Source organism: Eriocheir sinensis, chromosome 33 (genome assembly GCF_024679095.1).
Source record: "Eriocheir sinensis breed Jianghai 21 chromosome 33, ASM2467909v1, whole genome shotgun sequence".
NCBI classification, from domain to species: Eukaryota; Metazoa; Arthropoda; class Malacostraca; order Decapoda; family Varunidae; genus Eriocheir; species Eriocheir sinensis.
The window spans coordinates 8372251-8386823 of record NC_066541.1 but is presented as its reverse complement, the minus strand read 5'-3'; the positions used below and the strand labels follow the sequence as shown (position 1 = coordinate 8386823).

Below are 14573 nucleotides of genomic sequence, written 5' to 3'. Positions count from 1 at the left end.
AGGAAAGAGACGGAAGGCAGGACGAAGGAAGGGAGGAAGAGAGGGAAGGCAGGGAGGAAGGTCTGCCCGAATAATATCCCGGGAAAATATGCACAAGAAACAAAGGATAAGACGACAGGGAAGCTCTTTGCCTGACTGCGGTTGTATGAAGGCACGGAAATAAAAGACAGCAAAGAAAAAGGGAAATAGAGGAGGCAAGAAGAATGGAGACACGGAAAGAGTGGAAAGATGCTGGAAATATGTAGGGAGATATGAATACGGTAGCAGAAAGAAAAGGGAAAAAGGGAGAGTGGAAGAAGGATGCACAAGAAAAAGAGAGGTGTGAAAGGAGGCAAGAAGAATGGAGATACGGAAGGGGAAAAGATGCTGGAAATATGTCGGGAGATATGAATGCGGTAACAGAAAGATGAAGAAAGGGAAAAAGGAAGAGTGGAAGAAGGATGCACAAAAAAAAGAGAGGTGTGAAAGGATAGTGAAAATGTGAATGTAGAGTTGGGAGCATAAGCTATTTCTGCGCGTGGCGGCGGTGCTCGTCTCCGTCACGTTGGCCCTTTGAGCGTGTGGTGGGGGAGAACCCATTTACTCGACACAGGGTCAGTGAAACATCCGGGTTGCCACAGCTTACCTTCACAGGTTTCCCCAGGTATCCATTTAGTCGACCCTCTCTAGAGGAAGGATGAACAGCTGAGGCCGGGAGATTCGTAGTTAGTGATGCCAACCTCTGCACCACGAAGGGGCATCTAGAGAGAGATAAATAGGGAAGCAGAAAGGTGAAGAAAAGGACGACTGGGGAGTGAGGCAAGGATACAAGAGGAAGAAGAATACACACACACACACACACACACACACACACACACACAGAGAGAGAGAGAGAGAGAGAGAGAGAGAGAGAGAGAGAGAGAGAGAGAGAGAGAGAGAGAGAGAGAGAGAGAGAGAGAGAGAGAGAGAGAGAGAAGGACAGGGGTGTAAGGGGGGACTTATCTATCCATCAGGTATGCAGATTTCCTCCCATTTACATAGCCAGCCGTCAATAAATCGGTCGCATTATGTTCCAGCCGCGGAATAACACCTCGAGCTGCGACACTAGGCCGGGCAGGTGTGTTAGCATGGAAATTGACCGCCGGAAGGGTGCACGAAGGGGAGAAATGGGGGGGTGAGAGGGGGAGAAAAGTTGGGGGGGTGAGAGTGCGTGGGAGAGTGTGAGAGGAGGGGAAAAGTGTGGGGGGAGTGTGAGAAGGGAAGAGAGTGTGTGGGGGGGGTGAGAGGGGGAGAAAAGTTGGGGGGGTGAGAGTGCGTGGGTGAGTGTGAGAGGAGGGGAAAAGTGTGGGAGTGTGAGAAGGGAAGAGAGTGTGTGGGGGGGGGTGAGAGGGGGAGAAAAGTTGGGGGGATGAGAGTGCGTGGGTGAGTGTGAGAGGAGGGGAAAAGTGTGGGAGTGTGAGAAGGGAAGAGAGTGTGTGGGGGGATGAGAGGGTGAGAGAGGGGGAGAAAAGTTGGGGGGGGTGAGAGTGCGTGGGAGACTGTGAGAGGAGGAGAAAAGTGTGGGAGTGTGAGAAGGGAAGAGAGTGTGCGGGGGAATGTGAGAAGAGGAGAATGTGTGGCTGGGAGAGAGAAAGGGGTAGAGAGGGAGAGGGGGGATGTCCTCGCCCTAAATGAAAACATCTCGTCCCCTTTTTCCCCCCCTCGTTTGTGTGTGTCCCGTCCGCGTGTCTTCAATTGTGTGGAGGTAAAACTGTCCCTTCACGCCCCACAAGTCTCCACAAATTGCAGACTCGTTGTATGTAGCGCCGCGTTGGGCTGCGTTGGCGTTGTGTGTATTGTTTTATTCGCGTTACACTTTTTGCGACCTGTGTATCCAGTGCTCAGATTCTGTTGTTATGAGACTTGTGTTGCTTTATGTAAATAGATGGATCTTTTTTTTTTTTTGAGCGCGTTAACCTCAGGAATTAAGAAGAAAGCGGATTAGATTCTTCTTCGTTTTCTTGTTCTTGTTATCCTTGTTCTTGTTCTTGTTCTTGTTCTTCTTTCTTGTTCTCATACTTTTTCTTTGTCTTCAGCTTTCTCGTCTTCTACCTCCTTTTTTCATCATCATCATCATCATCATCATCATCATCATCATCATCATTATCTTCTCGCTATTATTATTCCCATTATTTTTTATCAATATCATTATTATATCCACCTGTTCATGAAGTGACCCGCTGCTCCTGACCTCAGCGGCCCATTTGCACTTGTGCTCACCTCGCCCACTGGGAACAGGTTTGCGGGGCGTGCAGGGACTGGTCTGCTTTGGGGACAAGTTCACTCTAAGTTCATTCCCAAGGATATAAATATGGTGAACAAGAATGTGTGTGTGTGTGTGTGTGTGAGAGAGAGAGAGAGAGAGAGAGAGAGAGAGAGAGAGAGAGAGAGAGAGAGAGAGAGAGAGAGAGAGAGAGAGAGAGAGAGAGAGAGAGAGAGAGAGAGAGAGAGAGAGAGAGAGAGAGAGAGAGAGAGAGAGAGAGAGAGAGAGAGAGAGAGAGAGAGAGAGAGAGAGAGAGAGAGAGAGAGAGAGAGAGAGAGAGAGAGAGAGAGAGAGAGAGAGAGAGAGAGAGAGAGAGAGAGATGCCATGAAAGGGGCGAGGGTGTTATGCCGTGGTTGTGAGCTGAACAAACGGAAAAGAAAAGAGGTGAAAAGGACTGATGGATGCTAGAACTTCGTGTGTTTGAGAGGCTGGCATGGAAAGACAGTCAAAGGGCGAGGATTGGAGGAGCAAACGTTGTATCTGAAAGGTAAATATGACGTGAAGAGAAAAGACATATGAAAAGGTTTCAGTTGAGCGACTGAATTTGGCTCGCAGTTTAATGTCCAAAGAAGGAGAGGTACCGGAGGACTAAACAAAGGGAGAGAGTCATGAGAGGAAGGTAAAGGGCGGTTTGATCCCTTAGGCTCGTTATGGAAAAACAGACAGCGAGGAAAAAGGTGAAAAGTGAGTCGATGAAAAGTATAAAATCTGCCACCACTGACGTAGGAAATGAGACACGCCAAAGCGACACACACATTTCATCTGGAAAGAAAACGTGATGTGAAGAGAAAATAGTGAAGCTAGTGAAAAAAAATAGTTAACAGATTCACAATAACTGATAAATGTGGAAGAATAAACTTGAGCGGATAAAAAAAAAATAGATGAAAGCAGAAAGAATGGTGAGGTTAGTGAAATATAAAGAAGTAAACTAACACGTACGCCATTCACTCAATTACTGATAAATATGAGATAATGTACCACGAAGGGAAAGAGAGAGACACGACCAGATACAACACGTTAAGGTAGTTTGGTCAGCGAGAGAGAGAGAGAGAGAGAGAGAGAGAGAGAGAGAGAGAGAGAGAGAGAGAGAGAGAGAGAGAGAGAGAGAGAGAGAGAGAGAGAGAGAGAGAGAGAGAGAGAGAGAGAGAGAGAGAGAGGTCACCTGCAAAATAGAGAGAGAGAGAGAGTTTAGAATGAGAGAGAGAGAAGAGAGAGCAAGAGAGAGGCTGAGAGAGCAAGGACGGAGCAGGCAGGGGCAGGCAGGCGGGCAGGCAGGAAGGGAACGGACAGGCAGGCAAGTAGGCAGGCAGGCAGTGGACAGGCAGGCAGGCAGGCGGGCAGGAAGCAGGAGGGCAAGCAGGCAGGGAGCGGACAGGCAGGCAGGCAGGCAGGCAGTGGACAGGCAGGCAGGGAGCGGACAGGCAGGCAGCAGGCAGGCATCAGGAGGTCAGGCAGGCAGGCAGGCAGTGGAGAAGCAGGCAGGCAGCGGGCAGGCAGGCAGGGAGCGGACAGGCAGGCATTGGACAGGCAGGCAGTGGACAGGCAAGCAGACGGACGTTGGGGAAAGGTGGAGACTTCGGCGTTGACTTCCCACTTTGAAGAATGTCTCTGCATGAAAAGCCTCGAGACAGATAGATAAAAGAGGCAGACGACTTGATGGATTTATATAAAGAAACAGCAGGTAGATAGAGAGACACAGATAGGTATAATACATTGACTGTTGGCTAGACATACAGACAGATAGATGTAGAGATGAAGTAATAGACAAAAAATGGATGGTAGTTAGATATAGATAGACAGGCAGATAGATACACTAATGAAGGAATAGATAAATAGACAGATAGATAAATGTAGAGATGAATGAGTAGACAAAAAAATAGATAATAGGGAGGTAGAGAGTGGTTGATAGATATAATAATGGAAGGATAGATGAATAGACACTGATAGATAGGTCGTTATATAGTTAATTTCTTCCTGGTGGTAGAGTCTTTTTATATACAATTTTTTTTTTTTTTTTTTTTTTTAGCTCTGGGAGATCGTTAGCGTAATCTTTTGTTGGTGTTGCTTTTTTTCCTTTCTTTTCTGGATGGCTTTTCTTTCCGCTGAGTGTCCCGGAGAACCTTCCTTTGTGGACGGTAGTTTTTTTCTTTTTTTCTCTCTCAGCTTGTGTGTGTTTTAGTTTCTGTGTAACTTCTCGATTTTTTCTCTTTTTTGTGTGTGTGGGCAAGGTTCGTTAGTGTTTTGATTTACTCTACTCCCCTCTTTGTTCCTAAAATACTTCCCATTCTGTTTCTAATTTTTTTCCCCCTTCAGTCGTAAATTTACTTTTATATTTGTTCTTCAAGCGTACTTCGCTGTTTGGTTTATGATATTCTTCTTTTTTGGGGGGTCTTGCTTGTATTTCCTTTTGTGTTGTTAAATGTACTCCCTTTTGATCGTAATTATCCTTCCCTCTCCGGTTATTAGTGTAGTTATTTCTTTGGTCTTAATTATGCAGTCGCCACCCCCAAAATACTTACCACCTTACGAACGTTAGAATAGTGAATGGGCGAAAACTTAGGCGCTGTTAACTGTTATTGGTGTATGTTTTAGTGTTCCTTATCATATTGTGTACTCCCAGCTATCTGACTATAGTACTTCCTTCTGTATTCTTATAATATCCTTAGCTTGTAGCTCTAACTCTCGCCTTTCGTCCCCAGACTGCGTGAAAACGGAGAGGCTGGGCAGCGTGTGGGTGCCCTCCCGCCGCCACGCCAGTCACAAGGGCGTGGAGCTGCCTGCCGACGGTGCTGGCGGGCCGGCGCGCGGCAACCTGGAGTACGACTGGATGAGTGCCCACTACAACAGGACCCTTGACACCATCATGCTCTTCCCCTTCCCGCCCAAGAACACTATTCGCCGGCGGGGCATCATCTGCGAGAGGAAGGATGACGAGTAGACACGTGATGGTGGAGGTAAAGCAACGCCTCTCTACGTCTCCTTACTCCTCCGCCTGTCGAGGTGTGGGTGTAGTTTGTGTTTATGTGTCTTGCGTGCAGTGCCGCGGCGTGACCCTGAAGGGGCCGCCCAGTGTGTGTTTACTCGTTGACTGGTGCTTGGCCGCGGCGCAGACTCGTTCAGGGCTGGACGCTTTTTGTGGCCGCGCGACCTGCGGTGTGAAGGGCGGCGGCTCCCCCACCCCAGGGGGTGTGGGCGCCGGGGACGTGTTGTGTGTGTGCGTGCGTGTGTGTGTGTGTGTGTGTGTGTGTGTGTGTGTGTGTGGACTATGCTGTGAGCAGGTGCAGTGTCCACCAGTGCCCAGAAGTAGTCACGGTGTCGGTGTTTCGTACCCTCACCCTCCTGCCTGGCCCGGCACCGCACACACGAGCGGTGCCGTGCCAGACAGCCCCGCCCCGCCCCGCCCCGCTCGTCGTCAGCTCCTTCACTATTTGTTGTTACTCACCAAATACAATAAAGATGTTATTGGACTAAGTCTCGTGTCCGTGTTCAACTCTTGTGTCTTTTTAGTCAGGGCAGACTTGAGAGCCAGACTCAGGAAGAAGAGTTCAAGGTGTTTCGAGAACTATTCTTCCGAGTCGTTGATTTCCAATATCTGTCAATACCTGCCAATATACTTTGGCATCGCCTTCATACAACCCAACTCCCTTCACTCCCCGGTCACAGGGATCCCAGACGGTGCGGGGCCCTCGAGGCACCCACCAGGCGGCCAAAGGTACACAGGTTACTTGTCGAGGTGCAGGCACACAGCCAAGTGGTCTTTTTCCATCAGCTTTTTGCTCGGTGTACAGGCGGCCTCCCGCCAACCTTGTTTTCCCCTTGACCTTCGTGTGGGCCTATCGTGCATATTATCATAATATGTTATCTAGTGACCTAGAAATATACGACTCCTCCATCATATATATATATATATATATATATATATATATATATATATATATATATATATATATATATATATATATATATATATATATATATATATATATGTAATGGATTCATAGATAATACTTATTGCTGTACATGGATCCATGAAATCATACTTACAAGTGAATAGTTCAGTGTCCTCCCTTAGTCCCTTTGTCATCAGCATCACATTTTACAAGCATTACGAGCTCCGGCAAACTCTGTTATGAACTGATTTCCTTGACATTTTAACGCCTCACAGTGGACGATTTATTATAATGAATATTGACATGTCATTACAGCGAGGGCCGCATCACGGAATTACATCGTGGATTATAAATAATCCCTGACGCCCTGGAGGCTCACAATGTTAATGTGAGCACCAGAACGTGACCGTTTCATCATCATGAGCGATCCCGGGAGCCCCATCCAGTGCAGTGTACCAAAACATTCCTCCATTCTCTATCCAAGCACATACACCATGATTTCTAAGCATCGGAGGAGTGACTGAAGCATTCTGCACACCCTTCCTCCCCTCGCTCCCTTCCCTTCCTCTCAGCAGTCCTGGAATAAGTTGTTGAGTGCTTGTGTCGGACGCGGGGCGGCGGACAGGTAAGCAACAGGGACTGACAGGCGCTTGGGGCGGACACCTGGCGAGGGCGTCAGGTAATCTCAACTCACGTGTCTGCAGATCAAATGTTTGCTGGAGGGCTCGGCAACATCTCCCCCCTCCTTGTGCTCCTACTTGTGCTCTTACCTCCTCTTCCTGACTCATCTACCTTCCCTTCTTCATCTGCACTACTACTAATACAAATTCTAATACTAATACTACTATGATGATGATTTTCAGTTTATCATTTTGAACTCGATCGTAATGCACATCTGAGAGAGAGAGGACGGAAGCGTTAGTGTAAACAGCATCATTGATAGGTCGCAGAGTGGACTGCCAGCACTCGTCGAGCGAGCAACTCTCCCGGCCTCTGGGCCAACTATAGACTGCTGAGTTGCTCGCTCGGCTCAGCTACGGGCTGCTCCTGAGCGCCTGCTCGGAGGGCCCGTGCCTCCGTCGCTGCTCGCCGGCTTCTACCCGTGGCTGTGGCGGCGGCGGAGGCTTCCCCACACCCGCCGCACGCCAGCGGCGGGTTCCCCCCTGCGACGGGCCGTCAATCGACAAAGGCCCGTTCCCCCTTTTTAGGGGGTAACTCCCTAACGAACGAACGAACGAACGAGTCAGAGACAGCCCAGTCCTCGTCGACAGACCGACTCGGTCGGCTAGATTTCGATCGCCGATAGAGTCAGTCTCGGCATCCTGCTACGGGCCGCCAATCGGCTTAGCCCGTGCTCCCCCGCGCAGGGAGGGAGCATTTTTGCACTGTCTCTGTCTCCTAAGCCCGTTTCCCCTAGTGATACTAGGGAATAAATATTTAAAAAAAAAAAGTCGCAGTGTTTCTGTTTGCAGCTGGATTATTAATAGCCGGCCGGGGAGCGCGAGTAAGTGCGGCTGACTTCTGAAAGGTGAACAGACCGGCGGTGCACGTGAGGTACGATTATAGCAACAGAACACCCGACGCACTGAATGGCATTACCGATGACAAGCAGCGGTCGTTGCTCTCCTCGTTCAGAAATAACAAGCACTCTATGGCTCTAATAGTTATATGATTTTCTTTTTTTCATCTCGTTTAACATCATATTCACTTGTACTTCTATTGTTATTATTATCCTCTTAGTTTCCTTTCGTTATGTCTGCATGTAAAACCGCTATGAAGGAGGGAGGAGGAGAGCGGAAGGGAAGGAGATGAGGAGAGAGAGAAAAAAGAAGGGAAGGGAAGGGGATGAGGAGAGAGATAAAAAGGAGGAAGGAAGGGAAAGGGGAGGAGAGAGTCGATAAGTTGAAGCGTTTGGAATCCCCATGAGCGTAGGGTTAGTAGTATTCAATCTTGTTCTTATACTACTTGTGATACTAACGTTACTGCTATTACTATCACTTATACATGTACTAAAACTAATCCTATTGCTACTTTTGACTTTACTAGCTCGAGAAGAGGCTTAAAGAATGAATACTGATACGTAAATGGAGAAGTATATTAGTAGTTGTACTGTTTGGTCATATTCTCATACTGCTTCTGATATTAACGTTACTACAACAACTACTACTACTACTACTACTACAACTACTACTACTACTACTACTACTACTACTACTACTACTACTACTACTACAACTACTTTTAACACTAGTGGCTGAAGAAGTAGCTTAATGAATGAATAATTATGCGCGAAGGGAGTAATATCAATACAGGAAGTTTATTCAAATTCCCAGATAGGAGAAGCAACGAAAGAAAACGGGCCAAGAAGTGACTGCACGTGTATCAAAGATAACAGCAACGGGAAGCTGAACCATAGGAAGCGCTGATCAAGGAGAGCATTGGCGGAGTGTGTGGACGTGTGAGTGGTCATGCCGGTTAGTGGAGCGAGCAATTGCTGGTTGTATTAAGTGGTGCTTGTGTGGTTACGAGTCAATCAAGTTCGGAAAATAAAGGGTGTGGAGTATAGCAGCGTGAGAACAAGAAGGGTATAGATTTTGTTTTTTTCTTACGGCAAAGGAGGCAGCACAAGGGGACAAAAAAAAAAAAAAAACTAAACGCTGCAACGAACGAAAAAAAAAAAAAGGAAAAAAGAAAAGAAAGAAGAACGAGAGGCGAAAAGAGAGGTCAGTTTCGAGTGGAGAGGTGTCTTGATCCTCTCCTCTTTAATGGGTTCCAGTAAGACGTTAAGACGAAAGCGGATTAAGTAGTTTGTATTTTTTTCTGTTATTGGTGGTTATGTGTCGGGAGTCAATCATGGTAGGAAAATAGAGGTTGCGAGATTTAGCAGGGCACGAGCAAGAATAGAATGATTGGATAGAAAGACAAATGTTAAGTCTGACAGAGTAATTAGTGTTTATTCTATTAGTGGAGGTTATGTGTTAGGGGTGAGTCAAGTTAGGAAAATAGAGGGTGCGGAAGTTATCTGAGTACGAACAAGAAGAATGAGAGGATAGAAAGACAAATGTTAAGAAGTCTAGTAGAGAGTAATTAGTGCTTATTAAATGATAGTTATGTTGTTACGAGCCAGTGGTGTTATGTAAGTAAAAGGTGCGAAACTCAATGTGGTATTAAAAAGAGTATGTTAGGATCGTAAGACAAATGGTTATCGATGTGTATAGTCTGCAAGTGGTGGTTATGTTGTTACGAGTCAATCCTGTAGAAAAGTAAAGGATTCAGAATTTGACAGGTTGTGAAAAAGAAGAAAATGATAAGATGAAAAGAAGAGAATGAGAGGATACTAAGACAAATGTTAAGAGAAAGTGTATTGAGTAGTTAGCGTTTATTCTATTAAATGGTGGTTATGCTGTTATGAGTCAATCAAGTTAGGGAAGTAAAGGGTGCGAAATTTATCAGGCCACGTAGAAGAAGGGTAAAATGCTAGGATGGTAAGACAAATGAGAGTATAAAGAAAAGAAGGAGCATAGAGTAAGTAATGTATATTCCTTTAAGTGGTGGTTATGTTGTTACGAATTAATCACGTTAGGAAAGAGGCACGAAATTTTACAGGACATGAAAAAAGGGAAAATTGATAGGATAGTAAAATATGAATACCATGAAAAACTGTAGAGAGTAATGCGTGTTTATTGTATCAGGTGGAGATTATGTTGTTACGAGTCGTTAGAGAAGCAAAGGGGACGAAAAGAGGAAAAAATAGTAGAATAGGAAGATAAACACTGTAGAGTAATTAGTGTTTTCTTTCTATTAAGTGGTGGATATGTTGTTACGAGTCAATTAAGATTGGAAGACAGAGGTGCGGAATGTTGAAGTATAATATGAAAATAAATGAAAACAGGATGATATAATGATAAGATAAAGATTGAAGAAACGTATCAGTGTTAGTATACTGGGAAAGTTTTTTTTGTTTACAGCACAAGAAGCAGCTCAAGGGAAAAAAAAATATCAGAAAAAGAAAACGCAAATCACTGTTCAAGTAAAAAGAGTGCAGAAGAGTATCCAAAAAAGAGGTCAATTTCAGGAGTTAGCCGTTAGGAAGTAGAGGACGAAATAGCAATAGGTATGAGTGATGGAAACAAGTAGCAGAACGATAATGATACAAATGCTGAAAAGATTTGTGAATAATAATAATTGATGTTTTAATTTAAGAGAACACTAACGGGCATATTGTTGAAGGTTATGGAACGGAAGAGAAAAAAATGACGCAATAGTAAAATAAGTGCTGTCGGAACGTTTATAATGTCAGTCAAGTAAGGAGAACAACGGAAGCATACTGTCGTCGTTGGGTATACATAGGAGAAAAACGAGAGGATATGCTGTGAAGACCTCACAACCGAGAGAGCCCGGGTTCGATTCCCGAGCGGAGTGGAAAAATTTGGGCGGCTTTTCCGATACCCTACGCCGCTGTCCACCCAGCAGTGAATGGGTACCAGATATTAATCGTGGGTTGTGTCCCGTCTCCTGGGATCTATTTCCTTCTCCTATAATTCCTTCCCCTTCTGTCCCTCTCTGGCATATGACCACAGATGTTGCGCCGACTGAACGAAACTTTCCAACTTTTTGCTGGGAAGACCCGCGTTGAGGATTCTGGGTACTTGAAGGGAAGAAACCAAAGGGAAAAGGAAGACGCTCAAGAACACACGCAGACCACCACACCCTCCCTACACACACCTAAAGGAAGACAAAGGAAAATTCTTAGTATGTGAGGGAAAGGAATCAAAGGGAAAAATGGACACTCGAAGAATACACGCCCCCCCCCCCCTTCTCCCCCTCACACACACACACACACACACACACACACACACACACACACACACACACACACACACACACACACTCAAAACACTCCCCCCAAAGGAAGACAAAGGAAAATACACAAAGACAATGACTTAATATAATGCCAGAAGAGGTTAGGTTGAAGGAAAGGAATTACAGGAGAGGGCAGACTTACTTAATTTGTATCTTTTAAGTAGATTAAGAAAAGAGGGAACACATCAGAGAGAGAGAGAGAGAGAGAGAGAGAGAGAGAGAGAGAGAGAGAGAGAGAGAGAGAGAGAGAGAGCGTGTATACATGTTAAGAAGCATGATATCACTATATACGAACACAACGGAAGCCGCTATCAAAGAAGACTGCCAAGAAACGTGTACCAAAACAACGGAGCAGCTTATCGTCCAGAACTTAATATAAGGAGAATAATGATAATAATAATAATAATAATAATAATAATAATAATAATAATAATAATAATAATAATAATAATAATAATAATAATAATAATAATAATAATAATAATAATAATAATAATAATAATAATAATAATGAGCGTAGGAAAAGGATAATTCAATTGTGAGGAAAGACGCGAATAAATTACCCAACGTTTACTTAGAGAGAGAGAGAGAGAGAGAGAGAGAGAGAGAGAGAGAGAGAGAGAGAGAGAGAGAGAGAGAGAGAGAGAGAGAGCGGTGTAATGTACTTTATCAATATTTCCTTAGGGCCAGCGGAATGACAGGAAGGATTATGTCGAAAAAGAAGTAGGGTAAAAAGAAAGAAGTAAGAGGAAGAAATAGGAGGAGGAGGAAAAGGAGGAGGAAAAGGAGGAGGAGGGAAGCAGATGTGCGGATGAAAAGTAGACTTTGTTTGTATTAGAGTAAAAAAAAAACAGCTTTGTGGGAGGAAGGAGAACGCGAGGAGGAGGAGGAGGAGGAGGAGGGTAAATGGATGAAAGACGAAAGAAGAGGTCGAAGCATAAGGAAGAATAAGAAGAGTGTTGGAAATGGAAGAAAGGATAAACGGAAAGAACGAGAGCGGAAGAGAAGTACAGGTTGGTGGAGGAGAAGGAAGAGGACAGAGTTAATGGGAAAGCGAAGAGGAAAGGAGGGTGGAGAAGATGGAAGTGAGAAAGGAATGGAAGTGGAAGATAGAGATTGAAAAGTGAGTACCAAGGAGTTACGAAGAAATGAATGAAGGAGGGATGATGAACCGAACGGGAAAAGGAGTAAAACCAAGATAATGAAGGGAGAAGAAGGAAGAGAATGAAGGTAAACAGAAATATGGAGATGGATCAAGGGTAAATAAAAGGAGAGAAAAAAAAGAAGAAGGTAACATTAGGAGGAAGAAAGAATGCATGAGGAAGAAACGTGAGCTTGGGGGTTGCATAAAGAAAATAAAGAGTCAGGAATATAATTATGGTTGCGAAAGGAGAGAGAAAGAAAGAAAACAAGAAGGATGGGTGGAGGGAGGAACGGTGCACAGCGGCCTTGGAAACGGAAAAGAAAATGTAGATGTTTTAGGAACGAAGGAAAGAGATGGAGGAGGTTGTTTGGTGTTTGTGTTGTTGTATGGAGGAGGAGGAGGAGGAGAAAGAGCAATGAAGAGAGAGGAAAAGGAAGGGAATGGAAGAGGTGCACAGTGTTATGTGTAGGAGAAAGGCATGAAAAAAATATATATAAATGAGGAATGAATGAAGGAAGAGGAGGAGGAGAAGGAGGAGCAACAGGAAGAAAAGAGAGAGAGGGGAAGCAATGAAGAGAGAGGAATAGGAAGGGATGGAAGAGGGGCACTGTGTTATGTGTAGGAGAAAAGCATGAAAATAATTAAAAAAAGGAGGAATGAATGAAGGAAGAGGAGGAGGAGGAGGAGGATGAGCAACAGGAAGAAGAGAGAGAAAAGAAGCATTGAAGAAAGAGGAATAGGAAGGGATGGAAGAGGGGCACTGTGTTATGTGTAGGAGAAAAGCATGAAAATAATTAAAAAAGGAGGAATGAATGAAGGAAGAGGAGGAGGAGGAGGATGAGCAACAGGAAGAAGAGAGAGAAAAGAAGCATTGAAGAAAGAGGAAAAGGAAGGGGATGGAAGAGGGGCAGTCTGTTTATGTGTAGAGGAAAGGTATGAAAATAAAGGAGGAATAAATGAAGGAAGAGGAGGAGGGGGAGTAACAGGAAGAAGAGAGAGAGGAAGAGACAAAGAAAGAGGAAAAGGAAAGGAATATAAGTGGAGTCCTATATTTATGTGTAGGAGGGAAGCATGAAAGAAAACCAGGAACGGAGGAGTTAATAAAGAAGAGTAGGAGGTAAGAGGGAAAAGACAGAAAAGAAGGAAGACAGTAAGAAAGAAAGAGAGGAGGAGGAGGAGGAGGAGGAGGAGGAGGAGGTTTAATTATGGCTAGGTGGAGGAATGAAGGAAGAGAAGAGGAAATGAAGACGTCGGATGTTTTGTGTGTAAGAAGCAGGAAGAAGTAGGAGGAGGAGGAGGAGGAGGAGGAAGCAGAAGAAACATGAATTAACAAGGAAGATGAGGAATAAGGGATAATGTAAGAGAAAGGAGAGTGGGAGGGGGATCATATGTGTGTGTGTGTGTGTGTGTGTGTGTGTGTGTGTGTGTGTGTGTGTGTAGGGCGCCCCACGTGGTCATCCTGAACCGGCTTCTGTATCGCTGCGGATGTTTTCTCAGCACAGACGATCCGCGCAGAGAGAGAGAGAGAGAGAGAGAGAGAGAGAGAGAGAGAGAGAGAGAGAGAGAGAGAGAGAGAGAGAGAGAATTAGTAGCTAGAGTAGACACAAGCGCACAGAAAGACAAACAGACAGACAGACGGAAGGAATGGAAGTAAGAAAGTACACACACACACACACACACACACACACACACACACACACACACACACACACATTCATGATGGGATACTAAACAGGAAAAAACACATGCTGACAAGGAATGACGTCAAGCAACACACACACACACACACACACACACACACACACACACACTCACGTACACGGATGAAGATAAACATAGTATAGCGTATGGTAAAAAACAACAACACCCGCACACATAGAACTGAATGTATTATGTATGTGTCTAGAGTGGGTTCGATGAAAAATGTAAATGTATTAAATGCACAACAGAGTGATGGAACGGCTGCTGGTTTATTATTATTGTTGTTGTTGTTGTTGTTGTTGTTGTTGTTTGTGATGACGGTGGCGTTGGTGAAAATGGGCAATGATAATAATTGATTCTTTGTTAAATATGAAATGTCTATGCGATGGTATTTGTTTATGATAATGATGCAGTAATAGCAGTATACGTAGTAGTAGTAGTAGTAGTAGTAGTAGTAGTGTAAGTAGTAGTAGTGAATCATCATCATCAGGAGCAGAAGATAGAACTCCAAGAGGCATCAAGGAAAAGTTGTACAAAGACTTTGTTTAAAAATGTCAAGGCGAAGAGGAAGGAAAGACAAAGAAAGGAAAGAATCAGAAACAAGAGTGGCACATGACGCTGCTGGGGAGGGGTGGGGGCTAGCAGTCAGAGAGAGAGAGAGAGAGAGAGAGAGCCAGCCGGGGTGCCTCAGGG

At 44.8% G+C, this 14573-nt stretch overlaps 1 protein-coding gene across 2 annotated transcripts in view; it reads left to right on the top strand.

Annotated features, from left to right (window-relative positions):
- LOC127006683 (uncharacterized) overlaps positions 1-5772 on the top strand; it is a 91448-nt gene extending 85676 nt beyond the window's left edge. For both annotated transcript variants that reach the window (XM_050876877.1, XM_050876876.1), the window contains exon 4: positions 4982-5772. In XM_050876877.1, coding sequence (XP_050732834.1) covers positions 4982-5220 — 239 coding nt within the window. In that variant the 3' untranslated portion in view covers positions 5221-5772. The remainder of the gene's footprint in view (positions 1-4981) is intronic.
- The last annotated feature ends 8801 nt before the right edge of the window (positions 5773-14573 follow it).